Below are 26,850 nucleotides of genomic sequence, written 5' to 3' on the forward strand. Positions count from 1 at the left end.
TAAGTAGTAATATATCTTACATGTGTCTCAACAAGGAATCTTAATTACCAGCTCACCTCTTGCCCTCCTTGCCCTATTGCCTTCCAAAACAGATGGTTAATCTTGAATTTTTATCTTAAACATATGTCAAGGATTTTGAGTTCACATCAACATTGAGAGATCTCCTTCATTTGAAGGTTTCTAAACAAAAGGCCTGACAACCATATATCAGGAGTGCTCGATGGCGTCTCCTGTCTGGCAGGAGGCTGGGCTGGTGGCTGACTTAATTTCAGGATAGTTACAACTCTTACAACTATATGAAATAAGAATCTAGCATTTCTTAAATCCTTTGCATAATTATATTTAAGCTAATATATTTAATACATAAATAACCTTTTAAAAGGAAAAGAAATCTTAAAAGGATCTTAGTTTAAGAAAGAAACAGCTTTAGAAAAGACTTCCCAAAAATGCTCTCTTTCTGCCAGCCAGACCAGTTGCTTTTTTTCACTGCTCTTGACCTTTTTAACCTTAGGAAGAAGATATGGCTCATTTTAATATTTATCAACCCTTAATTTGTAGGGTCAGTGTAACCTTGGCTCTCAGCCTGTAATTCCCTTTTTACGACTTTGAGAATTGTTTTCTGCTATAAATCAGGGGGCCCCCTTGTCTAGGAGAAAAACATTTTGCCAAGGTTCTTAGGCAGCTGCTCTTCTGCCTGGCATGAACATTTGAAAATCTTTAAGCTCATTTTAAAATACAAGCCCTGATTAAACATATAAGCTTTAATAAAAATGCAGGCTTATGATTAGATGCCTCAGTGGGACACCTTAAGGGAAATATACTGAGCTGACCTTATCAGACTGATCCATAGTTTTTCCTTGTCCTCAAAGGATGTGAGAAAAAGAAGCAGCTCTGTGTTAAAAGTTTGTGCAAAGGGTGCACCCCAAATGTGGAGGACAAGAATTTTACCCAAGGCTGTTGTTGGACCAGTAAGGGGGCACAAACCTAGAAAACATTTTCCATAAACCATCCAGAGCTGAACTTGTTTATGTGATGCTCCCACAATGCCTGCTCTCAGTTAGGAGTGCAAAAGTTTATGAACATTAAACTTTATAAACTTTTGCACTCCTAACTGAGAAACTAGGCATGTTGATTGTATAGCTTGCGACTGAAAAGGGCTAGCAATGGTTAAAAGAAAACACCTCACATTCAGGCAATACTGTCACTCCCAGGGGGAGGAATGAGGTATCAAAGTGTGATGAGCAGAAATATTGGTTGAAAATCTGATGTCAGACTCATGAATTCACTTATTCAGTGCATTTTTTATCTGGGGAAAGTCAACACTGATGGGAGTTGCATTCGCATAATGTCTGAAGAGCACCACATCGGCCACCCCTGCCATACAGGCAAGTTCCCTTGCTTCCCTTTGTCTCACCTCTTTTCATCTGCCCTCCAACGCAACTTATTTTTTGCCTCTTCTACTTCCTATAGCATCTTTGCCTCTTTCATCTCATGGTTATTTTCGGCATTGCATGTATCTGATCCCAGGCGCTCTCACAACACCTCCCCACCCAGCACCCTCCTTTCTCTGTACAATGTAAGGATCTCTATGAACACACCCAAGCACAAACGTGCCATATAAACACAGAAATGTCGGTAATAAAAAATGGTCTGGGAGTGTCATGATGATATATGAATCATATTTCTATAAAAAAATATTCTTTTCCTTTTTCAGGGTTCATTGGCCATGAGACAAAGAGGGTTGAAGACTTTAAAACAGGAGTGCAGGGAACTTTAGGCCCTTTGTGTGTTGCCGAACCACAACTTCCATCAGCCACAGGCAGCATGGCCAATAGCCAGGCACGACGGGAGTTGTGCATTAGCAAAAGTTCTCTTAGCAATATGATCTCCTTTAGTTCAGTCAGAGATGCCCGTTTGCCCCCAAGATTGAGGCGGTGTAGCTTATGGTGCGTGCATATGACATCATGCATGCGGCGCATGTGTGTGACATCACTCATGGAGCATGTGCAACGTTACGTCCTCTGGAAGAGGCTGAACACTCTGGCAGAGCCAGGCACTGAAGCTGCGATGTGTCATGTGTGTGATATCACATGTGTGCAATGCACGTCAAGCCCCTCAATACTGAGGGGGCTGGGCTCCCTTCAAACAAATATCAAAGGTGCTGAAGACACCTCAGTCCCCTAGAGTTGACGCACCTGGTCACAGCCCTTTAGATATGCGAAGATGCACCCTTCAGTATAGTACAGTGGTACCTTGGGTTACATACACTTCAGGTTACAGACACTTCAGGTTACAGACTCCGCTAACCCAGAAATAGTACCTCAGGTTAAGAAATTTGCTTCAGGATGAGAACAGAAATCATGCTCCAGTGGCACAGTGGCAGTGGGAGGCCCCATTAGCTAAAGTGGTGCTTCAGGTTAAGAACAGTTTCAGGTTAAGAACAGACCTCCAGAACGAATTAAGTTCTTAACCCGAGGTACCACTGTATCTTGAAACCCTGCTATGGTCTTCGTACCTATGCAAAGTGCTTTGGTGGATATGTACCATGAACAGAAATTGTCAAAAGAACACATTATCAATACACACCGTCTATAATTATTTATTAAATGCAGACCAATGTGTTCCGTGTGGTATGAGAAATAAACAAATAAATAATAATATAATACATTTACAAGCACACAAGCAAAAACAAAACCTGAAGAATCCTTTCTCACAGGTTAAGGAGCAAAATTGTGCACTCCCCCCCCCATGGATTTTAATGGGAACATTGTTAAGCACAGGACTAACGTATCCCATTATAATCAATGGAAAAAAGAAACTTGACTTTCTCTGAATTGTGTCTTATTTTTCTTGAGCCAGTTGTAAAAGAGTTTCGCCAACTCCCCATTAAAATCTGAAACAACTTTCTGGAAGTGTTTGCCATATGGGTAAGGCTTGTGATCGCCAGTGTTCTTCCCCATCTGCAATCATCATATAAAGCAGTCATATAATATTAATCTTAATACTATTATGTGCTCGTCCTTATACAGCCAAAAACTGCACCAAGAGGAAACTATCAGAAGGAACCCCAAGGTTTGCAGAAGTATAGAAAATCTTCAGGAAGATGCGAAACTCTTAGGAGGAAACCACCTCTCCAAACAGCCCAATGAGGAGACTGAGCAAGCTTAGTGACCACAAAATTGTGACTGGCTCTTGCAGGAAGGAGAATGAAAAACCAGGACAGGGGGAATAGAGCAGAGTAGAGTGGGAGGAATCCTGAACAGCAGCACTCCAATATGCAACATTTTGCTAGAGGTTAGCATTGGTATGTGCTAAAATGCTGTTTAATTAACAGTGGTAAAAGAGTTGCAGGAAACCCCACTGAGTTGAATGAGGCTGATCCCAGAGTAAGCAGGTATAGGACTGCAGCCTTAGTGGCATTCAGTGAATTCCCTCCACCACCACCATTATGCTTCCAAAGTTTCCCTTTCTCTGTCACTGAAATCTGCTAATAATGACAGGCAGAAACCCGTGCTGAGAAGATCTATAGGTAGGGATTTTTTGCCCCCAGGAGGGTTTGACTAACTGCTCTCTGTGGAGTTGTTGCCATGTTGACTTCAAGAGATCATGTTCATCTCTCATGTAGCTTTGGCAGGATATGACCATGCATCAGTTTGCCCATCCCAACCTCTTGCGATCCGCCTCCGCCTCTTCCCCCCATAATGCATTATTTTGGTTGTTCACACCACTGTTCACACACTCAGAGGACTTCCTCATGTTTGTGTTTGTGTATTACATATAGTCAACGGTCCTCTCTACACAACAGCACATAAAATTTGCATGTGCTAATTTATAGGAGGAGACGCATATTTAGAGATAATTATTCTAATCTACTATACTGTTTCTATGCTGTCACACATCACTGCCTTCAAACTGCAGGATTGTCCTCTGCAGAGCAGAGCAGTCTTAATGTTAGGTCCCCTCAGCATGCTCAGTGGCTTGGAAGTCTCACCAGGGGAGAGATTAGGCATCAATGGCAAAAGCAGGAAGTCTGTAAAGAAATCTCATTCAAAGCTGTACACAGTTTTTAAACCTGTTTTCTTTCCGCCTCTCTCTGCTTTCTTCCTGTGTTTAAAGCAGATCTATAGACAGTTTGGAATGACTTTCATTTTTAAAAATACTGCAATTTCCTGGTTTGAAAACTGATTTGTTTTTGTTTGGGCCACTTCCCTTTGTGACTCAGTTCCACAAAAGCAGGTAGGGGGAATTTGACAGGATTTGTGGACAGCAGTGCCTGGCATTGCACGTGGAACTAAAGACAGCCACTGATACAGGTGACCTCTTTAAAGGAAGACATTCAGAGATTTCGCAGGCTTCTAAATGGTACAGTTATCATTGAATATTCCTGCAAATTCCAATGCTTCAAAGGGCAAAGGCGGAGTGGGGGGAGGTTAGGAGAAAACACAAATACATACATTTCAGGTATGTGGCCTGAGCCAAGAATATTCCTTGAGCTTTACTCACATTTTTACTCAGGGAACCCTACGAGTGAATGGGATGGATATAATCTTTTCTGTTTGTGTTGTGAGGAGAAAAACAAGCTTGGGCAAAATGCTGAGGTATAGAATTCTCTGTGGAACTGAGAGTAGCCATAAGCCCTATTTGGGAGATTGCCTCTTAAGCAATTGCAGCTGTGGAGGGGAAGAGCATGGCTAGGCTCACTGCCCCCCCCCCATTTATGGGCTGCCCCCCCCAGGTGATATAGAATCCTGTGCAAATCAAGGGTCTAAACCACATTGAGAGCTCTATAGAGAAAGCTCCATGCTTCAGACCTTCCCCCTCAGCACTTGGGTGGCAGAAGGCAGGGCAGCAAGGTAGCAAGAGTGGCATGATTGTAACCACACGAGGGGAGAGGCTACCTCAAAAAAAGCCTACAGCAATTCATTAAATGAAGGAGCATGGTAAAAGAAAACATTATAAAGTGCCAAGTGTATGAAGGCAGATATAAAAGGTGTGCAGGAGAAAAAGACAGGCATCTTCCTTCATCCGCTGCAGCGCTGAGTTCTGTCCCTGATTTAATAAAAACTGAAGCACCACTATATCCGTGATGATTTCCAGCACCTCCACCGACTCAGAATGGCTTCTCTGGCATTAGTAGCAGGACGGCTACTTGACACCTTTCCCTCCAGAATACTCTTGGTATGGGCTGGTTCGGGTTTTCGGCCGTGGGATGGAGAAATCCTGCTGGGGCTCGAGGTTCTAGGCAAAAAAAGAGGAAGGAAGTGGAAATATAAGGTTTTTAAGTGACATATGTTCTGTTGAATGTTTCTTTTGAGAAAGCAGAGCTGCTTTTTAACTAGGTTGAGGAAGAGACTCAGAGCCCCCTGCCCCAACTTTTGCAGTGGCAGGTTGGTAGTGGCCAACTTTTCCCAAGACCTAGAAGAAAATCCAGCGCTTGGGTCACTTATAATAAAAGTGAGCCGGGGTAATGCAATGTATAGGGAAATCCTTTGTTAATCAGGGGGTAAAGGTCAACCAAACACTTAAGTCTGTAGCCTGTGATTCCTGATGTGGCAGGCCTTTTAAGAGAACCCGTCCAGACAAAACTGCATGCTAGATACATTACCACATGGTTAGTTTTGCATGGAAATATACTTGAGCCATTGGGGCTGTGTTGGGGTCACGGAAGCTTTTGGTGGCTGCAAAAAATGATTCCCTTTTAATTATTTTTCTAGAATGTTGCATAAGGTGAATAAAGAGCTTCAGTGTGATCCCAGTCCCTCCTTCCCCAATTACTGGCATCTTCCGTTTGAAGTTTGGGCATGGAAGCTCCCCACAATCGGCTCTCTTTCTTTGCCTCTTTAGAAAAGAAGCAACTCGGCCACCAATTCGCTATAAGCACAGAGACTCATCACCTCCACAGCAATCATCTTTGACTGCTTAGAGGGGAGAGGCACACATTCCTGACTGGTTAACAACCATGTGAGCAGAAGGAAGCATTGCCTTCACTCATACTTGACTTTATTTGCCTCCAATAATATTAGCAGTGGCATTAAAATGCTCCCTGAGTGATCTCAGGTTGGCTGGGACGTTGCATACAGAGCCCACTATACAACTGCATCAAGCATTCTGCAGTTTACAGCCAGTTCTATTACCTGCCCCAACATAAACTATTCTGTTGTCTCAATGCAGCCAAAACGAACTCATGTTACCCAGACATCAAATGCAGCTTGTTAGCTGAGTTGTTCTCTGTGTCCCACACAGCCCCAAGACCACATAACCTTATGTGAGTGGCAGCTCCACCACCAACTCGACAATGTTTAATAATTATCCAAACATGTTGAAATTCCTTCATAGGCCACTTGATTGAATGAAGTTGCATTGCAACAAATCATTCCCGTACTGAAAATCAAAGACTGTTTATTTACCTGCAGCTGGAAGTGAGTTGAATATGGAGGATATGAAGGACCACTGTTTGCATTTGGAACTGAAAAAGACAAGCAAGGGGAGGCAGTGAGTCAGTGTATTTAATATTGCCACAAAAACAAAGAAAACTCCATTTGCTTCCCAACAACCATCTACAGCAACAGTTGTGTATACACAATACAGTTAAAGCATCCTTGGAACTATAGCCGTGGCACCCTGGGGTGCCTTGAAGGATGGTCAGGGGTGCTGTGGGCAACACTGGCCTCTGTTCCTTCTTCCATTTCTCCCTCCTCTTTGACACCCTCTTGCATCTCTCCCAAAGGCTTGCATGGCTGTTTGTTACAGCAGCCCTGGCTTCAAGCTCTGCAGGCAAATGGTGCCTCTGGGGCTGGCCAGGGGGTGCCTCCCAGGCCCCTGTGGGGCAGTGTGAGGAGGCACCTCTCTTTCTGGCAGGGTGGGCAGCTCAGAGACTGGGGCAGCAGCTGTGGCTGCACAGAGGACTCCCAAGGAGAGAGGAGAGGGGAAGAGGCTGAGGGAACACTCCACAAGGGAGGGTATTTGAAAAATAGTGAGAGGCTGCCAGCCCTGCAGGCAAGGGGTGCCATAACTGGGCTCCTGAGCCCCACAGGGGTGCCACAGAAAGAATGTAGTTGGTCAAGGAAGCTGTGGAGCCACAAAGGTTGAATGTGGGAATATAGTCATTTGTCCATAAGAGCATGGGCAGAAGTTCATTATTGCAAGGTGATTTCATAAGCAGAAAGCATTGCTTGGAAGCATGAGCAGCACGTGGAGAGCTCATGCCATCCAATGATTGGTTCACGTAGCATAGCATGATCAAATACGTGGTCTGGTGTGAGAACATGAGACTAATGTATTGTATTGTCTTTTATCTGCTGACTGAGGCAAAGCTCTCTCCTTGAATTTGTATCTTTTCGTGGACACACAATAAAGGCTGTGCTCCAGCAGCTTCTAGGGAGAGCTGGGGCCAGATTTCTACAACCCATTTCGGTGTGAGACTGATTATTTACGGATGGCGAGCGGGTTCTCGTCAGTTGAAAACCTCTGATCTAGTGTGTTGTGCAGCCCCGTCCAATTTGTATTTACTCAGAATGAAAGCCTTTGTCTTTTGCATAAAGGAAGGGCTGTAGCTCAAAGGCAGAGCATCAATGGGTGTAGCCAAGGGGGGGGCAGGGAGGGGCAGCTGCCCCCCAAATCAATAAATATAAATATAAATACATAACTACCCCTGCCTAACAAAAGGCCTGCCCCCTAACAAAAATCCTGGCTACGCCCATAAGAGCATCTGCTTTGTATGCAGAAGTCCCTAGGTTAATCCCCAACATCTCTAGGTAGGACTGGGAGAGAACTCTGGCAGTGGGCTAGATACTGGTCTAGATGCCCCTAATGGGCCTTATTCCCAGGTAAGTGCATCTAGGATTTCAGCCACCCAAAATATTTCCCATTTGGGGACCTGACTGAATCCTGATCCATGTGGTGTGCAACATGTTGATTTGAGATTTAAGATTTAAGATTTAAGAAAGAAAGAAAAGTGACAAATGAATGCCATAAATCATTATATAGGCTTTGGCTATATAAGCATTTACTTAGGTGGCAGTGAGCCTACACTACAGGAAACACTAGGAAGCTGGCCTCCCACCTTCCCTGTGGCCCAGAATTGTCCTAAAAAGTGCCTGCCTTTCCAAGGACACTTCCAGTGTGGCCCTCTTTGTGCTCTGCAACACCAAATGAGAACAAGGGAAGCTGTCATAGGGAATGCTTTAAAATGGGTTAAAAAATAATAATTCAGCAGCATTCCTAAAACAGTCTGAATATTTTTAGCTTGCCAAAGATGCTCTCTCTATCACACAAAGCACTTTGCCAGTCCCAGACATACAGGCATTGCTATGGATAGCCATACCTTGCGCATTGTCTTCCTGAGCATAGGCTCGATTCTCTACTCCGTAGGTTTTTTTCAGGACTTTAGGCTGGCAGGCATCATTCTCCGGAGGGTAGTCTCCGGGCTTCCGTGGCGTGGTGAGGAAACAGAGCTCAGGCACTGCATATATCATCAGGAAGACCCACCCATTAGCTACCAGAGCAATGCTGATAGTGGGATCGTCCCATTCTGGCCTTTTCCCAAAGTCTGTCATGAACACGCTGATCCATGCCACCCAGATGCCTATGGAGAACAGGGCTGTGAAGAAGGTGTGTGTGCCATGCCTCTTCCATCTTCTGTATGACCCACAGAAAACAAAAGTGGAGACCACAAATAGGAGGGCTATCAGGAAAAGCACGTAGATGAGAAGCAGAACGAAGTCCACGCGGCTTTTTTGTGTTAAACCTTTCGTGGAGTTCAGGGCTCTCAGCTCTTGGCTGTTGATGGCTACGTACTGTATGGCGATAATAATCTGCACAATGGTCAGGCTGATGGCGAAAACCAGCAGCGCCAGTACCGAAAATGGGCGTCTTCCTCTCACCAGCTTGATGAGGTCGAAGGCATGGGCCAGGAGGCAGGCGAAGCAGAGGGCAAAGAGGACCCCGAAAAGAAAGAAGCGGGTGGGGGCAGTCCTCTCGTTGAGCCTTATAATGAAGGCAAAAGTGAGGCCGAAGATTCCTAGAGTGCCCAGAAGGAAGAGGAACTGGACAGGGATCAGGCTTCGCTTGGTGTTGTCTTGGACTTTACATACAAGGAAAACGAGCACAATGATCAGGATGGCTGCGACGACAGCACCAGCAGTAGCAAAGGATTCCACAACAACGCCCCAATAGTCCTCGGTGTCACAAAGGAAGTCATAGTCTCGATCTAAGCCTTGACAGACTGGCTGGGAGGTCATGGCGCCTCAGGACAGCCCTAAAGTGGATGCTGCCTTAAAGGAATACCTGTAGAAATTAAGAGAAACACGATAAAGCATGATTTGAAAAAGAGAATGAAATGGACTACAACCCTACAATTCTATGAAGGAGATAATATCAGAACAGCTGAACCAAGTCAGACACTACTTAGAGATGTCAAAGGAATCAAATAATTATTAAACTGATTCAGATAAAGCCTTATTTCATTAACTGAGTTATAGATTATGGAATCTAGGCATATGGTGAACTAATCTAGTAGTACCATTATATTTACAAATATTATTTACTACAGTGAGGATCGTGTAATCAAAAGGCATACATTGCCTTACCTACGCCTTCAAAAAATTAAAAGTTATTGTCCCAGTTCAGATAGTCACTTCCCAGCTTACTTGGTTTGCCAGCCGAAAATGAGCAACCATCTGCTGAAAGACCAGAACACCTGGAGATGGGGGTGCTTGCACTTGTATTCCTTGCAAATATGCAAGAAGTGCCTGTGTATGTTGTAACTCGGGTATAGTATTTTCAGGGTGCAATTGCCTTTTGAAGTTTCAGACTAAAGAGCTATATATGGCATGGCTTGAAGTTTGGCAGTAAGATTCCTGAATTGCAGGGGTTGGACTAGATGACCTTGGGGTCCCTTCCAACTCTAGTAAAGGTAAAGGGACCCCTGACCATTAGGTCCAGTCGTGACTGCCTCTGGGGTTGTGGCACTCATCTTGCTTTATTGGCCGAGGGAGCCGGCGTACAGCTTCCAGGTCATGTGGCCAGCATGACTAAGCCGCTTCTGGCGAACCAGAGCAGTGCACGGAAACGCTGTTTACCTTCCCGCCAGAGTGGTACCTATTTATCTACTTACTTATCTATTTATCTAGGTGCTTTTGAACAGCAAGGTTGGCAGGAGCAGGGACCGAGCAACGGGAGCTCACTCCGTCACGGGGATTCAAACCGCCGACCTTCTGATCAGCAAACCCTAGGCTCTGTGGTTTAACCCACAGCGCCACCAGCGGGCATTACTGGTTCTTTTTTGCCTTCTGCATAGTCAAACTTTGTTGGGTTGCTTGTTTTTACAGACTTTCGGAGTGGGGAGTCCAAAGGAATGAAAAATGGAAAGTGAAACTTGAACAGAGTTACGGAAAAACAAATACATATCACTTTTTCCCATGAAAAATGCCTCTCTGTGTGTGATTGTGTGTGTTGAGTGTGTACAGTGGTACCTCGGGTTACAGACGCTTCAGGTTACAAACACTTTGGGTTACAGACTCCGCTAACCCAGAAATAGTACCTTAGGTTAAGAACTTTACCTCAGGATGAGAACAGAAATTGCGGTGCAGCGGCAGCGGGAGGCCCTATTAGCTAAAGTGGTACCTCAGGTTAAGAACAGTTTCAGGTTAAGAACGGACCTCCAGAATGAATTAGGTTCTTAACCCGAGGTACCACTGTAATTGTGTGTGGGTCTGACCCCACTCACTTTAGGGTCTGGCACTGCCCTCTAATGGAATGTGACATTTTGGGGCAAATGTGGGCCACCAAATTTTAATGTTTTGAGTCAGGCCCCAACTGCCTGCAGGTTCAGGCGAATGCATCGCATTATCCAAAGGGCTGTCAACACTGTATCAAGCAGGAACACCCCTTTCCTCCATCTGCCGTATCCTCAGAAGCATTCCTTCAGATAAGTGAAAACAGAAAACTCACCATAAAGACTGAATGTGGGGTAAGTTGCTTCTTCTGGTGAGAAATTTCCAAATCAGAACCCCTATGCGTCATTTTAACATTAGCACTTGCCTTGGTTGTACAAGGGCCACTCAGAAATCCCCCCACCCTCTCCATTTCTGAGAAAAAGAAAAATACTTTTAAGCACTCAGGCTGTAGACCTATGCAAACTTCCTGCCAAGTAAACATGCATAGTATTGGGCTGCAAATCATTCATTCACTGCCTCGTTTGCTACCCTCCACTTAAGGGTGTATAGCTATCTTAAAACCACATGCAGCTGATAGCTAGAGGTCAAACAGCCAGATCCACAAACCAATTAAACAGTGCTGCATGCGTTTGAACAGAATGAACACATTGACGCCAACGGGACACCGACTTGCTTAATAATAGCAGGGTTAAATCAACAGAATTCCAGGTACTCCAGTTAAGACTTGCTAGCTGTGAGAACGCAAAATAAATCTACAGGGAAGGCGTCGGTCATGGCATGCTTTGCGCACCAGTGCGTATACATAAATAATGATTTTTTTTTTTGCACTTTTCAGATTCTAGGAAAGAGCCAGAGAATGGCTGTCGATGGGGGTCTTTGTAATGCTAAAAAAATGAAAGGAAAATCCCATCTGCAGACTAGCAATCCAGAAATGAAGCTACAAACTGCACTACAGCAGCATGCCCTGGGGCCAGGCTGAGAAAGAGCCACAAGACTCCCTCCTACCAAACCTCTTGCTCTACGATCCCATCACGGTCTTTGATTTACCTTGAGTGTGCTCTGTGCTCCCACGGCTAGACGCGTCTTCTTCAGTAGCAGAGGGCAAACCAGGGAAATTCCTGCCGCACACCCACTCGGCAAATAATCTCAGCTCTGCTCGTTCTTCTCTCCCCGAGCGAGACAAGCAGCAAAATTGCTCTCTCACACTCTAAGGGCAGCTTTAAAAGCAAATGAGGAAAAAAGCAGAGATGATGGAGTAGGGACACGCCTATTCCAGTTCCATTACTCCTGGTGCTGTTATAAATATAACGTCCCGGTGCCAGGAGATGAGGTAAAAATGTCTGACGTCAACAGGACAGTCACCCCAGCAGCTGGGTGGGGAAGGATCCTGCGCCTCTCCCCACCCCACAATTGAATCCGTGACCATATATCAAGTCAGTTGATAAATTGCACCTCTCTGGGAGTTGAGAAACCAAGAGGATATGGGCTGGTGGGAGACCCCTGGCCAACAATAACACCATCGTGCTCCTCCTCCCCTTCATTGCTTTCTATACTTACCTAACATTCAGCTACGTTAATGTACTGAGGAAGTTCAAGAGTGACCATGAGGAACAGTCTTTTAAGTCTCCCTCTCCCTCTCCCTCGTTCTCTTTCTTCTTTGTACATTCGATCCCTGGAGCAGAAGCTGCTCATGCCTGTAGACGCTGAGGAATTTCCAGTGCTTATCCTGCTGAACAAATCAGATGTTTTGCCATCCAGATCAGCTAAGAAAAAAATAAACAGAGGATATGTGCACAGACTCAGACTCAGAGCCAGCCCACCTATGAGGCAAAGCAAGGCAACTGCCTTAGGTGGTAGGATCCATGGGGCAGTAGATCTGGCCTCCAAGAATGCATTGCCCACAGCTGTTGCCACAGTGGCAGCAATGGCTGTGGTACAAGCCTTGGAAGTCAGATCTGCCACCACCTTGGCAGCCCCCCACCCAGTGACACCGCTACAGCGACCTCTTGGCAAATAAGAGGTGCTGCTGGTGCCCTCCTACCCCTAGGGAGGAAATGGCGGAGCTGCCCTTGGAGTCTCCTAGGCTCTGCTCCTGCCCAGCTTGATTTAGAACAGGCCTCTTCCCTCCCATGAGGGTCTTTGATTCCCTTCAACCATCGGGTAAGGTTGATTTGACACACACCTTTCTTCCCGATGTGAATTTTCACTTACCCCTTGGTACCTGATGTAGATCTTTATTTCTCCCTTCTTCTCTGGCAGTGGATGCCATTTTGTGGTTCACCTCAGGTTCACACTGCACTTCCTACAAGTACACTTCACCACGGCCAAACCAGGCTCAAGGCCAGAACTGAGAGTGGAAAAAGCATCACAGGTTATGAAATTTGCTCTGTGTTATTATTTCAAAATGGGTGCAGTGTATGAAACTAACCTGATATAAGGTAACTGTAGGTGTCTGCCACAGGCATCTTAACTGGGGAAGCCATTTTGCTGATGATGTAGTAGCAGAACATATCTATTCTCAGTGTTCAAATTAAAGGAGGTGTGATGCCCGGACACTGAGGTCCAGCGCCGAGGGCCTTCTGGCGGTTCCCTCACTGCGAGAAGCCAAGTTACAGGGAACCAGGCAGAGGGCCTTCTCGGCAGTGGTACCCACCCTGTGGAACGCCCTCCCACCAGATGTCAAAGACAAGAACAACTACCAGACTTTTAGAAGACATCTGAAGGCAGCCCTGTTTAGGGAAGCTTTTAATGTTTAACAGACCACTGTATTTCAATACTTTGTTGGAAGCCGCCCAGAGTGGCTGGGGAAACCCAGCCAGTTGGGTGGGGTATAAATAAAAAATGATGATGATGATGAGCCCCCTCCCAGCTACTATTTTTCAAAGGCCACTGTAGGCATCATCTCAACAACAGCTGAGGAGGTGACTCAGGGGATTGTAGATTTCCTTTTTTTAAAAAAAAAATAATATTTATTAAAATTTCCAATAAAAACATACAAAATACAAAACAACTACAATAGAGACAAACACAAACAAAAAACAACAAGTATAATTTTAAAACTTATTTTCTCAACCTAATTTCCCCGACTTCCTCATACCTCACCGTTTTGTATTCTAGTTTCATTATCCCATCAGCAACTCCATTCCCTTATTTCCCCAAAAATTTTTACAAATTCCATTCCTTTTCTTACTCTAATGTCTCTGAAAACCACAATGTTTTTAAATCCATGTCAATCTAACATTCTTTAATCTTGTAATGTTTGTTAAGATAGTCCTTAAATTTCTTCCACTGTCTCTTTCTCCTGGTCTCGGATTCTGCCCGTCATCTCTGCGAGTCCCATGTAGTCTGCCATCTTCATCTGCCAATCTTCCAGAGTGGGTAGGTCTGATGTCTTCCAATACTTTGCAATGAGGATCCTTGCTGCTGTTGTTGCATATAAAAACAAAGTTCTGTCCTTCTTTAACACCACATACCCAGCCAGTTGGGTGGGGTATAAATAAAAAATGATGATGATGATGAGCCCCCTCCCAGCTACTATTTTTCAAAGGCCACTGTAGGCATCATCTCAACAACAGCTGAGGAGGTGACTCAGGGGATTGTAGATTTCCTTAAGGTCTCTTTACCTTTCCCCCGGTTGTGACTGGTGCCAATGTGACTGGTGGGGTGGGAGGCAGGAAGGTCAACGTCCAAGGGAGCTAGAGCCAATGGCAGGCAGAGTCATCACAGCTAGTTGTAAGAAGGCAGGCAGGTGAAGGCTGGCTGAGTGCAGGCTGAGGTTGGTGGAGCAGCGCCCCATACCCCCAAATAATTTGAGCACTGGACTCTGGTTACATACTATTGGAAGCAAGGAAGGACAAATGATGCCTCAGTGGGTGCCTCATGCCAGATTTAACTGCCTGGCAGCTGGGCAGTACCCCCCAAATAGGACTTGGAGACAGAACTTCTGGAGGGGCAGAGGTGAGCCAGTCAATGATCCCAGCAGGGATCATTGACCAGAGCAGAAGGAGTCTGTTGCAAGTCACATAGCCAGGCATGAGGAAGGCTTTGCCAGAGCAGTGAACTGAAGTCTGAATGGGAGTGCAGGTCATCATTTTAATTTTTCACCTGGGCTGTCCAAATACCTGAGGTTAGCCCTAGGGGCCCATGCAACGCAGGTGCAACCACACCCTGAGCTAATCTCGAATATGTTGAGGCCACATGAAACAGCCTTTTGGCTGGTTTGACAGCAGCTTTGCCAAGAATGCTTTCATTGATTTTATTCTAAGAAGCGTCAAGCGACGATGTGTAAAAAACAGAAGAGAGGCTATTAAATATTAAATGCACACGGCAGGACAGGGCACGTACTATTGTGTCCTGTGTGCTTTTGATTGCTGATAACTATCATAAGGGACACATAGGATTTGGGATTTCTTCATGTGGCCTAAATAGCCTCACAATGGAAAATGGAGAGTCAAGATGCAGGGAAGATATAATCAAAACAGTGCTGTTTGGATTCACTGGCAGAGACTAGGGAGGCTCTGACCAACGTCAACAGAGCCAAGTCAGAAAGTGTCTCTGTCTGCAGGAAGCCCTGTTAGAGGACATTCAGCTATCAATGGAACATGTAATATAAATAAATAATAATAACTGTGGATATATGAGTTTTGAGACTTATTGATTTAAATAGGTTCCACCCTCTGTCCTGTCCTGTTTTTTTGCTGTATTATCACTGTGATGCCACATTCACCCACCCCCCAGAATTCTCCATTCAGTGCTGTTATCTTATATGGGACTGTGAATCAGAGCTTCAGAATACTGTATTTGCTCTGATAGCTGAAAAAGCAAACATAATCAGGGCACCAAGTTCAGTGACAAATATCCTTTACTATATACTCTGGGTGTGGCCAAAGACACATTTGATAATGTCACTAAAAGTTAAGAGTCCCATATAAATATTACTAATAATATTACTAATGCTAATATTTATTTTGTTCCATCTTAGTATGGTTTATAATTCATGATGCTTACTGCAAATGATGTTTCCGTCTTTTATTTTGGGCTTTTGAAACAACAGTGTGTAACACTGTTCTTTAATATTGCCATTTGACAGCCAAGAAATTCAGCCGGTGTCTGAGATACAGTATATATTTTGCTCAAGCCTTACTGTGTTTATGTTAGCACATATCTGAACGCAGGTTTTCCTGCTTCAGATTTGACACTATACAGAATTCAAGAATCTTTCTATCCCCTGAAAAGAAGGTATCTGTTCAGTTTTCAGCAACGCGATGCTGTGGGGATTTCACTTCAAGACAGTACAAAGTGGCTTCCTCTCTCTCTCTCTCTCTCTCTCTCTCTCTCTCTCTCTCTCTCTCTGGGTCCCTCTAAACAATCTCTCTCTCTTTTAGTATTCATCTTGATTTGCTTTCACAAAGCTTATGCAGCGGTTAGATTATACCCAGCTCTTACTGAGCATTTGTTCTGATTGGTTTGTGGGGTGGTTATATAGAAATGAACATCCATCCTGCATTCATTCTGACTTGCTTACTGGGGAGTTTACACGTCTCCCCGTTAGTTATCTACTCATTCCATACTTTTCAATGCATTTCCCTGTCACTTTCCATAGAAAGTCTGTGAAGCATTCAATGTCCAGAATAGAGCTCTAAAGCTTTTTGTCACTAGTCAAGCCACCAAATGAAACAAACTAGTCTGACATACTCTGGGACATTAGCTATGTCTCATCAAAGGCTGTGAGTAACATTTTCCTGCACCTACAGGAAAGGGAAGGGACTGGGAGGAGAGATAGCTAAGAAAGGGAGGGTGGACAAACAGGCAACAGATTCCAGTGCCTCAGGAAGCTCTGGAGTGATATTTTGGTGTGAGTGAGAGTAGCAAACATGTAAGCACTGGGAAGGACTACGGCTTGAGGGTGAAAAGAAGAGGGTACCAGAATGTCGCAAAATGTCCCACGGGCAGCAAAGGGGCTTCTTCTTCCACTTTGTTCTTTTCATGCTGTAAGGAGGCTAAAATAAAGGGAAACTAAAATAAATCTGGAACTAGAGGCCTCACCTTTTACTTATGTCCTTTGGCATGTTTAACATAATGAGTCATTTGATTCTTACCTGGGCTAGAGTTTTAAGGAGTGGCTTTCCGGTGTACATATGCGGTAAAGAAGCAGCTAGGGAGAACAGCAAACATACACATCATCAGGGGCACATTGGAAGTGTGATATGTAAAGCTGCCAAAAGAACACAAAATATAAAGTCAAATGTAAATTTGCTATGATTTATATAGAGAGGGGAAGGGAGAGAAAGTAATGGAAGCATCAAACAGCACTCTGGACAAGTTTGTTCTGGATCCTGGTACGATGCCATTAATCACTAAAATGATATATTTTGTTACTGTGACTAAGAAAACATAAATTTTAAATTCTGATAGCTAAACATCTGAGTTTCTGCCTTCATCGGTTGCTCTTCAACAGTTGCTCTTATGAAAATGCTGCTCTTTCCAAAGTTGCAGGTTTGAGGATGTGGTGCTCAGAAGACCTTCATTTGTCAAAATCATCAATTTGCGGTTTCTAAAACGTTTGCATAGGTCAATTGTAGCTTTACCTGCATACAGGATATGACATCCCTTTTTTGCATTCAATGATATAAATTATATTGCAGGATCCACAGGTAATGTATTGTTTGACGTATTATTATTATTATTATTACTACTACTACTACTACTACTACTTACCCACCCTAAGGTCTCAGGGTGAGTTACAATATTGAAACACAATATTAAAGAGTTTAAAACAGCTGACTATGTTCTACTTCTCCTGGTGCTTTTGAAGGTAGCTATCACCAAGAGATACACACAGGTGATTCAGGGTTTGGAATTACATGGATGAGATCCATGATTGCTGATCTATGGTACAGCTCTCACTAATCGTTTGCATAGATTTGGAAGCTGGCAGAATGATACCTTTAGCAAGCCATTCAGTATTTGCTAACAAAAGGTAGCTTTCTCTTATTACCAGGTGATAGGCGATGCTGGATGGAAATCTACCGCAAATGAGATATCATAGAATCATAGAATCATAGAGTTGGAAGAGACCACAAGGGCCATCGAGTCCAACCCCCTGCCAAGCAGGAAACACCATCAGAGCACTCCTGACATATGGTTGTCAAGCCTCTGCTTAAAGACCTCCAAAGAAGGAGACTCCACCACACTCCTTGGCAGCAAATTCCACTGTCGAACAGCTCTTACTGTCAGGAAGTTCTTCCTAATGTTTAGCTGGAATCTTCTTTCTTGTAGTTTGGAACCATTGCTCCGTGTCCGCTTCTCTGGAGCAGCAGAAAACAACCTTTCTCCCTCCTCTATGTGACATCCTTTTATATATTTGAACATGGCTATCATATCACCCCTTAACCTCCTCTTCTCCAGGCTAAACATGCCCAGCTCCCTTAGCCGTTCCTCATAAGGCATCGTTTCCAGGCCTTTGACCATTTTGGTTGCCCTTCTCTGGACACGTTCCAGTTTGTCAGTGTCCTTCTTGAACTGTGGTGCCCAGAACTGGACACAGTACTCCAGGTGAGGTCTGACCAGAGCAGAATACAGTGGCACTATTACTTCCCTTGATCTAGATGCAATACTCCTATTGATGCAGCCCAGAATTGCATTGGCTTTTTTAGCTGCCGCGTCACACTGTTGGCTCATGTCAAGTTTGTGGTCAACCAAGACTCCTAGATCCTTTTCACATGTACTGCTCTCAAGCCAGGTGTCACCCATCTTGTATTTGTGCCTCTCATTTTTTTTGCCCAAGTGCAATACTTTACATTTCTCCCTGTTAAAATTCATCTTGTTTGTTTTGGCCCAGTTCTCTAATCTGTCAAGGTCGTTTTGAAGTGTGATCCTGTCCTCTGGGGTGTTAGCCACCCCTCCCAGTTTGGTGTCATCTGCAAATTTGATCAGGATGCCCTTGAGTCCATCATCCAAGTCGTTGATAAAGATGTTGAATAAGACCGGGCCCAAGACAGAACCCTGTGGCACCCCACTAGTCACTCTTCTCCAGGATGAAGAGGAACCATTGATGAGCACCCTTTGGGTTCGGTCAGTCAGCCAGTTACAAATCCACTGAGTGGTAGCATAGTCAAGTCCGCATTTTACCAGCTTCTTTACAAGAATATCATGGGGCACCTTGTCAAATGCCTTGCTGAAATCAAGGTAGGCTACATCCACTGCGTTCCCTTCATCTACCAGGCTTGTAATTCTGTCAAAAAACGAGATCAGGTTAGTCTGACATGACTTATTTTTCAGAAATCCATGCTGAGTATTGGTGATCACAGCATTCCTTTCTAGGTGCTCACAGACTGTTTGCTTAATGATCTGCTCCAGAATCTTCCCTGGTATTGATGTCAGACTGACTGGGCGGTAATTATTTGGGTCCTCTCTTTTCCCCTTTTTGAAAATAGGGACAACATTTGCCCTCCTCCAGTCTGCCGGGACTTCGCCTGTTCTCCAGGAATTCTCAAAGATGACTGCCAGTGGTTCTGAGATCACATCTGCCAGTTCTTTTAATACTCTTGGATGCAGTTCATCTGGCCCTGGAGACTTGAATACATCTAAACTAGCCAAGTATTCTTGTACTATCTCCTTAGTTATTCTGGGCTGTGTTTCCTCTGCTGAATCATTTGCTCCAAATTCTTCAGGTCGGGCATTGTTTTCTTTATCGGAGAAGACTGAGGCAAAGAAGGCATTGAGGAGTTCAGCCCTTTCTGTGTCCCCTGTTTGCATTTCACCATCTTCTCCTCTGAGTGACCCCACTGTTTCTTTGTTCTTCCTTTTGCTACGAACATACCCATAAAAGCCTTTTTTGTTGCTTTTAACCTCTCTAGCAAGCCTGAGTTTATTCTGTGCTTTAGCTTTTCTGACTTTGTGTCTACACATGCTGGCTATTTGTTTGAATTCCTCTTTGGTGGTTTCCCCCCTTTTCCATTTTTTGTACACATCCTTTTTAAATCTTAACTCAGTTAAAAGTTCTTTAGATAGCCACCCTGGCTTCTTTAGGCACCTTCCATGTTTCCGTCTCATTGGTATTGCCTGAAGTTGTGCTTTTACTATCTCCCTCTTAACAAACTCCCAGCCATCATGAACTCCCTTTCCTTTTAGTATTACTGTCCATGGGATCTCACCCAGCACTTCCCTAAGTTTTATGAAGTCGGCTTTCTTAAAGTCAAGAAATTGAGTCCTAGTATGCTTGGCTGCTCCTTTCCGCTGTATAGTAAACTTCAGAAGAGCATGATCACTCGCGCCTAATGATCTACCCCACTAACCAGGTCATCAACATTGGTTAGGACCAGATCTAAAATGGCTGTTCCTCTTGTTGCTTCTCCCACTTTCTGGACAATGAAGTTGTCTGCAAGGCCAGTGAGGAATCTGTTTGACCTTATGCTCTTGGCTGAGTTTGACATCCAACAAATATCCGGGTAATTGAAGTCCCCCATTACAGTGGTGCCTCGCAAGACGAAATTAATCCTTTCCGCGAGTCTCTTCGTCTTGCGTTTTTTTTGTCTTGCGAAGCACGGCTATTAGCGGCTTAGCGGCTATTAGCGGCTTAGCGGCTATTAACGGCTTAGCGGCTTAGCGGCTTTAAGAAAAAGGAAACAAACTCGCAAGAACTCGCAAGACGTTTTGTCTTGTGAAGCAAGCCCATAGGGAAATTCGTCTTGCGGAACGACTCAAAAAACGGAAAACTCTTTCGTCTTGCAAGGCATTCGTCTTGCGAGGTACCACTGTACTACTATCTCCCTTCCTTTTGCATGCTTGGCCATCTGTTCCAGGAAGGCATCATCTATGTCCTCCGTTTGGCTTGGGGATCTATAGTAAACTCCCACAATGAGGTCACTGTTATTCTTCTCTCCCTTAATTTTGACCCAAATGCTCTCACTTTGGCTTTGAGGTTCTAAATCTTGGATCTCTTCACAGGTATACACATCCCTGACATATAACGCCACTCCTCCTCCTTTCTTGTCTGGTCTGTTTCTCTGAAATAGATTGTATCCCTCCATTATTACATTCCAATCGTGGGACTTATCCCACCAGATTTCAGTGATGCCTATTATGTCATATTTAGTTTGCTGTACCAAGAGCTCAAGCTCATCTTGTTTATTTCCCATGCTTTGCGCATTAGTGTACAGACATTGAAGTCCATTAATCATTCCCCCGTGTCTCTTATTTAAGGATTTTTTCCTTCCACTAAGATATATGTTGTTGTTGTTGTTGTTTAGTCGTTTAGTCGTGTCCGACTCTTCGTGACCCCATGGACCAGAGAACGCCAGGCACTCCTGTCCTCCACTGCCCCCCGCAGCTTGGTCAGACTCATGCTGGTAACCTCGAAAACACTATCCAACCATCTCGTCCTCTGTCGCCCCCTTCTCCTTGTGCCCTCCATCTTTCCCAACATCAGGGTCTTCTCCAGGGTGTCTTCTCTTCTCATGAGGTGGCCAAAGTACTGGAGCCTCAGCTTCACAATCTGTCCTTCCAGTGAGCACTCAGGGCTGATTTCCTTCAGAATGGAGAGGTTTGATCTTCTTGCAGTCCATGGGACTCTCAAGAGTCTCCTCCAGCACCATAATTCAAAAAGATATATATAAGATTAATATAATATATAAGCATTAAGATATATATTAAGATATGTATTAAGATCAAATGTGAGGCATGGCAGGGAGGTCCATGTAGCATAGTGGTCAGAGTGTTGGGCTAGGAGTGGGGAGACGCAGGTTCAATCCCCACATAACTACGAAGCTCAGCGGGTGACGTTGGGCTAGCTGCTACTTCCCTCAGCTTAGTTTACCTCGCAGAGTTGAGAGTAAAATGAGGAAGGGGTGGCCATGTACACTACCTTCAGCTCTCTGGAAGAATGGTGGAATAAAAAGGAAATAAATAAGTTCTTTTTAAAAATATTTTTTTTTATTGAAACTTATCAGCATAGAATACAGTAAAAACAGATCAGTCTAAATAAAAATAAAAATAAGAAAATAACATAAAAGAAAAGAAAAAGAAAAGAAAAGGGAGGAAAGAAGGGAAAAGAAGAAATACAAAGCTCTCTATCAGAGGTAGATCTTAGCCCTTGACTCACACAATAAGGTGTGGACCCTCACAGCACTCACCTGGTTGCCTCCGTTTCTTCTTCCGGCCTCCCACCCTGGAAGATCTTCCCTTCCCTCCCTCTCACAGGTCTTTTACCTCCCACCCATCATCTTCCTGTGATGATCATCTTATTTTGTTTCATATCAACTTCTTGCATCCCATTTGCCATCTTTCTTTCTTAGTCTCCACTATACATAAAGGGTAATCAGAGGTTATCTTTTAAAATGTGTGTACAATAAACTGGACTTATTTGGGCAACAGTGGGAGCACATGATATGCCTTCTCCTTTTAATTATGTTTTATTTGTGTTTTTTGAAACAGTCTTTTTTAAAAGGAGGGGTTCTCATCTTCTTGCAAGATTGGGTCTGGTGGCGATTCCTCTGTTTCGCTGGTAGTATTCTTGATTTTAGAAAGCTGTAGTCAGGCTAAAGGAAAAACCAGCCAGTTCTATTTCCAGGGCCAGTGCCACTGAACATTGGCCATATTGGCTGGGGCTGATGGGAGATGGAGTCCAACATTAATATCTGGAGGGCCACATGCTCCCTGTTCTTGTTCTACCATTTTGTCTGTAATACCTCTGAGGGAGGTAAGGATTTGAATCCAGAAGTTCTGGGTCAATGGACAGCTTATCCACATATTATGAATCTAAGCATCTTTTTAGACTGGGTGTCCCTGGCATCAAGTACCAGGAAACTAGTGCTTTGTAAATGTTCTGTTTATATTTAGTGTACAATTTAGTAGTGTTGTTCCAAACTTCATTTGGAAGTTCAGAGCCAAGACGGGTTTCCCACTTGGGCACATAGCTAGTTTTCTGGGCTGAAAGTCTAATTAGAGAAGGTGTTGTAGATCCTGACAATAAGGCTTTCTCTGTAGAGATAGGGTACCTGTGACCCTCCAGATGGTGGATTCCAACTTCCACCAACCCCCAACCAGCATGGCCAGTGGCCTGGGATAATGGAAGCTGTAGTCCAGCAATATCTGGAGGGCCACAGGGTCACCATCTTTGATTTACAGATTAAAGTGGACGGAGTTACCTGGACGCTTGCCAAGCGAGATCTTGTTTCTTCTGTAGGAAACTCTGGGTGGCTCCTCTTGAATGATCTGGTCAAATGACTGGCTTTGCTCAGATGCCAGAGCACATTGCAGCCAGCATGTACAGAGCAAACAAAGCTTGGCTTCTAAAGTGCTACTGGAGCATCGGCCAAGATATTTTATACGATCTACACAGATCTTGTTGACTCAAATCATTGTGCAATTCAAGAAGGCAACTCCCACCCACCCATCTGTAGGAGGAAACACCAGAGAAAGGGCATTTTGGTGTCTCTGCCATGCCGAACATGGCACAACAGGAGGACCATCATTCTTACGCTGGTCCCAATGCCAGGTGAAGCTGTGACCACCACGGGCTGCTGATATTTTAACAGTAAAAGCTTGCCGCTCTATAGTATATCCCACCCAGATGCAAGTCCACCACACCTCTGTCTTACAGTTCACATGATATGTGATGTCAAGTGTAGGGCAGGTAAAGATGGGGCTGGACCCAAAAGGGGTTCATGGCTGGCCTGCAAGGCCACCTGCAAAGCACTGACAATCAGTGGATTGTTCATAGCGCTATGCAAAAAACAGGTCCCCTGGTGTGTTTGTGACATCAGCTGATTGACAGGCGGACAGTCCTGCCCACGTAGCAAATTTGACCTTTGAGTGGTGCAGGAGGTAAGGATCTGGTGTTATTCTTGGGACTCCCTGTCTGTGCCCCGCCCCCCTGGCCACCTGTGCTTCTGGCCCTGATATTAGGATGTGAGCCAAGAGGGATGGATACAAGGTGTGGAGATCAGACAAAAGGTGGATGAGGGGTGTAAGGGACCCAGTGTGTGTGTGTGTGATTTATATTGATCTTGAGGGAGAATTATAAAAGTGAATTGGCATTTATAATACTCAAAGCAGAAACAGTCTTTGAACATTATAAAAGGTAAAGGGACCCCTGATTATGAGGTCCAGTCGTGGCGGACTCTGGGGTTGCGGCGCTCATCTCACTTTATTGGCCGAGGGAGCCGGTGTACAGCTTCCAGGTCATGTGGCCAGCATGACTAAGCCACTTCTGGCGGACCAGAGCAGTGCACGGAAACACCGTTTACCTTCCCGCCGGAGCGGTACCTATTCATCTACTTGCACTTTGACGTGCTTTCGAACTGCTAGGCTGGCAGGAGCAGGGACCAAGCAACGGGAGCTCACCCCGTCGCGGGGATTCGAACCGCTGACCTTATGATCGGCAAGTCCTAGGCTTTGTGGTTTAACCCACAGCGCCACCTGTTCAACCCAAAGGAAGGAAAAGAAAGAAAAACAAATTACAGATTAATCATTGGAGTCTTTTTAATCTATTTCAACTTTTTTCTTTGCAGGGTTTAACAAATGCAGCTGGAGATGCTTAAGATATGGAAGGTCTATTACAGCTATTATTATTATTATTATTATGCACATCCTGCCTTTTTTCTATGACAGGGACTCAGGGTGGCTTACAGTTAAAATAGAAACAGTTATAAAGAATTCTATATACCCGCCTGTGTAGCTGAGGTTACTGGAGCCTCAATTACTTCATTAATAAATTTAATAAAATCACACCATGTCAAACAAAACTCATTTTTGTTATACTTTCTGTATCTTTTGGGCTAGCTTTTCTGATAAATCAAAAAGCAAAACAAGAATATACCAGTATTTTAAAGCGGCATTTTCCAAATATTTCCAGAACCTTGAAGTGGTTAATCTAGCCACTGATAAGAGGAACCTGATTAAGTCTTTATTCTTGCCGTCAAGATTTTGCCCATCCCAGATATTTGAAAATGCTAGGGATGGAAACAGAATAACATCTGGGTGAGTAATCTTCTGTATTTTCTCAAAACCCTTCCGCAGTGGGACATGTACCCCACGTGCAGAGAGAGAGACAGAGAGAGAGAAAAACTTTTGAGGCCTTTCATCTCCAACAGCTTGGGGACGACATATGTGCGATATGTGACTATCTGGTAAATGTCAGGTGCCATCTAAAAATAAATATGAGGCTTGTTTCCTTATATTTCCTTATTTCTGCAATGATGAAATTTAATGTGTAGCTTGGTCTCCCAGATTTTTTTGCTAAGTATCTTCGTTGAGTTGACAACTAAATTCTTTTTCACAGCATTTGTTTGGTGACAGTGATCCTGGTCAGGGTGTCACACCTATGGTTTCCAGGGAGGGTTTTTAAACGATAACACAATTTTAAGGAGTGTGTTTAACACCAATTGTAGTTTGGCCCAAAGTCTTATGAAATCAAAGTGCTAAGAAACAGTGACTAAAAAATGCCCAAAGATTCAAGGTTGCCATATGTCTTGAATAGCTAAGGAGGAATGTAGAAAAATTAAAGACGCATCTGTTCATTAATGGAGCTGCGGGGTGGAGACAAGAGAGAAAATGAAGCACACAAGAGAGCTTAATATAGGCCTCCACACTTTGTGACCCACCAATCAAAACACAGCTCAGCAACCGGGTCTGGCAGTCCACAAGGGGCTAAACAAACCTCCTTTCAAAAATGCCTGACTGGGATTGCAGAAGACTGTAGGAAGTGACAGACTGTGGCGACTGTTGGTCTGTATTCAACTTGGTGGGTCATAAGTTGTGCACGCCTAGTTTAAATATACACAGGGAGACATGATACTCAGTGTTCTGGAATGCATCTGAATAATGTGCTTTTTGGCCTGTTGGCTGGCTACCAAATATGCCTGCTTCTTGCTGCTTAGCTACATACAAAATATGTATTAATGACATCAAGGAAACTCCCTTTATATTCAGGTTTACTAGGGAACACATACACGGCAGGTTTTACTGCTACCAAAAATCCACAAAGTCAAACAACCTTGAACATTCCTGTGTCTCAGCCAACAACACAGCTACTGAAAGGATTTATTTCTATATTAACTTAAACTTACAAAACGTGGTGCAAAGCCTCCCATCATTAGTATCAGAAACACTAATGACTTCTTACTTGAAATCAAGTCTTTAAACAAGCAGTGACAATTCCACACCAATACTATACTTTGGATGTCACAGCTATTTACACCAATGCCACATAAAGATGGTGTTCAGGCTTTAAATGAGCTCCTTAACAACAACTTGCAGTGCTTTTTTTTAAATAGAAAAATAGGTGTCAGTACTCACCATGAAGTTGTTACAGTAAGTGTCACACTTTTTAAGCAAAAAGAGAGAGGTGCCAGTACTTCATACCCTTCAGTAAAGGTAAAGGTACCCCTGACCATTAGGTCCAGTCGCAGACGACTCTGGAGTTGCGGTGCTCATCTCACTCTATAGGCCGAGGGAGCCAGCATTTGTCCGCAGACAGCTTCTGAGTCATGTGGCCAGCATGACTAAGCCATTTCTGGTGAACCAGAGCAGCGCACGCATGGGAACTCCGTTTACCTTCCTGCCGGAGCAGTACCTATTTATCTACTTGCACTTGACATACTTTCGAACTGCTAGGTGGGCAGGAGCTGGGACCGAACAACAGAAGCTCACCTATCGCGGGGATTCGAACCACCGACCTTCTGATCGGCAAGCCCTAGGCTCTATGGTTTAGATCACAGCGCCACCCGCGTCCCCATACCCTTCAGTACCCTCTTTAAAAAAGCACTGCTTACTTGTAATAACAACATTTAAAGGAGAGCATCACTTGCAAGTACAAGGCATGGTTATTGTGCTACTGTTGCTCCATCTTACGGAAATCTATTCTTGGGAAAACTTTAACAAGACAACCCATAAGAGCTCATTAAGAAACCACCTGCATGGTGGCGCCAATATCTTTGTGGTCTGAACTTAGAACAATTTACAAATTACATCAAAACTCTGTTCATCCAGCTAAAGGTAAAAGGTAAAGGACCCCTGGACAGTCCAGGGGGTGTGGTGCTCATCTCACTTTTCAGGCTGAGGAAGCTGGCATTTGTCCACAGACAGCTGTCTGGGTTATGTGACCAGCATGACTAAACTGCTACTGGCACATGGTGGACTGTGATGAGTGCTGAAGTGCACAGAAATGCCGTTT

At 44.2% G+C, this 26,850-nt stretch overlaps 1 protein-coding gene and 1 long non-coding RNA gene across 2 annotated transcripts; both read right to left on the reverse strand.

Annotated features, from left to right (window-relative positions):
* Positions 1-2,583: 2,583 nt before the first annotated feature.
* Positions 2,584-11,924, reverse strand: LOC307225501 (retinoic acid-induced protein 3-like). The gene is made up of 4 exons (XM_079993400.1): positions 11,724-11,924; positions 8,324-9,285; positions 6,408-6,466; positions 2,584-5,238 (listed from the first exon to the last, which is right to left on the reverse strand). The coding sequence occupies exons 2-4, from the start codon at positions 9,237-9,239 to the stop codon at positions 5,146-5,148; spliced, it is 1,068 nt and encodes a 355-aa protein (XP_079849526.1). The 5' UTR covers positions 9,240-9,285; positions 11,724-11,924; the 3' UTR covers positions 2,584-5,145.
* A 10,144-nt stretch (positions 11,925-22,068) lies between these two features.
* LOC307225534 lies at positions 22,069-23,377 on the reverse strand. Its single transcript, XR_013843057.1, has 2 exons — positions 22,823-23,377; positions 22,069-22,202 (listed from the first exon to the last, which is right to left on the reverse strand). It is a non-coding gene; the product is annotated as an uncharacterized lncRNA (long non-coding RNA).
* Between the last annotated feature and the right edge of the window lie 3,473 nt (positions 23,378-26,850).

Source organism: Podarcis cretensis, assembly GCF_951804945.1.
Source record: "Podarcis cretensis genome assembly, chromosome: 10".
In the NCBI taxonomy this organism is placed as follows: Eukaryota; Metazoa; Chordata; class Lepidosauria; order Squamata; family Lacertidae; genus Podarcis; species Podarcis cretensis.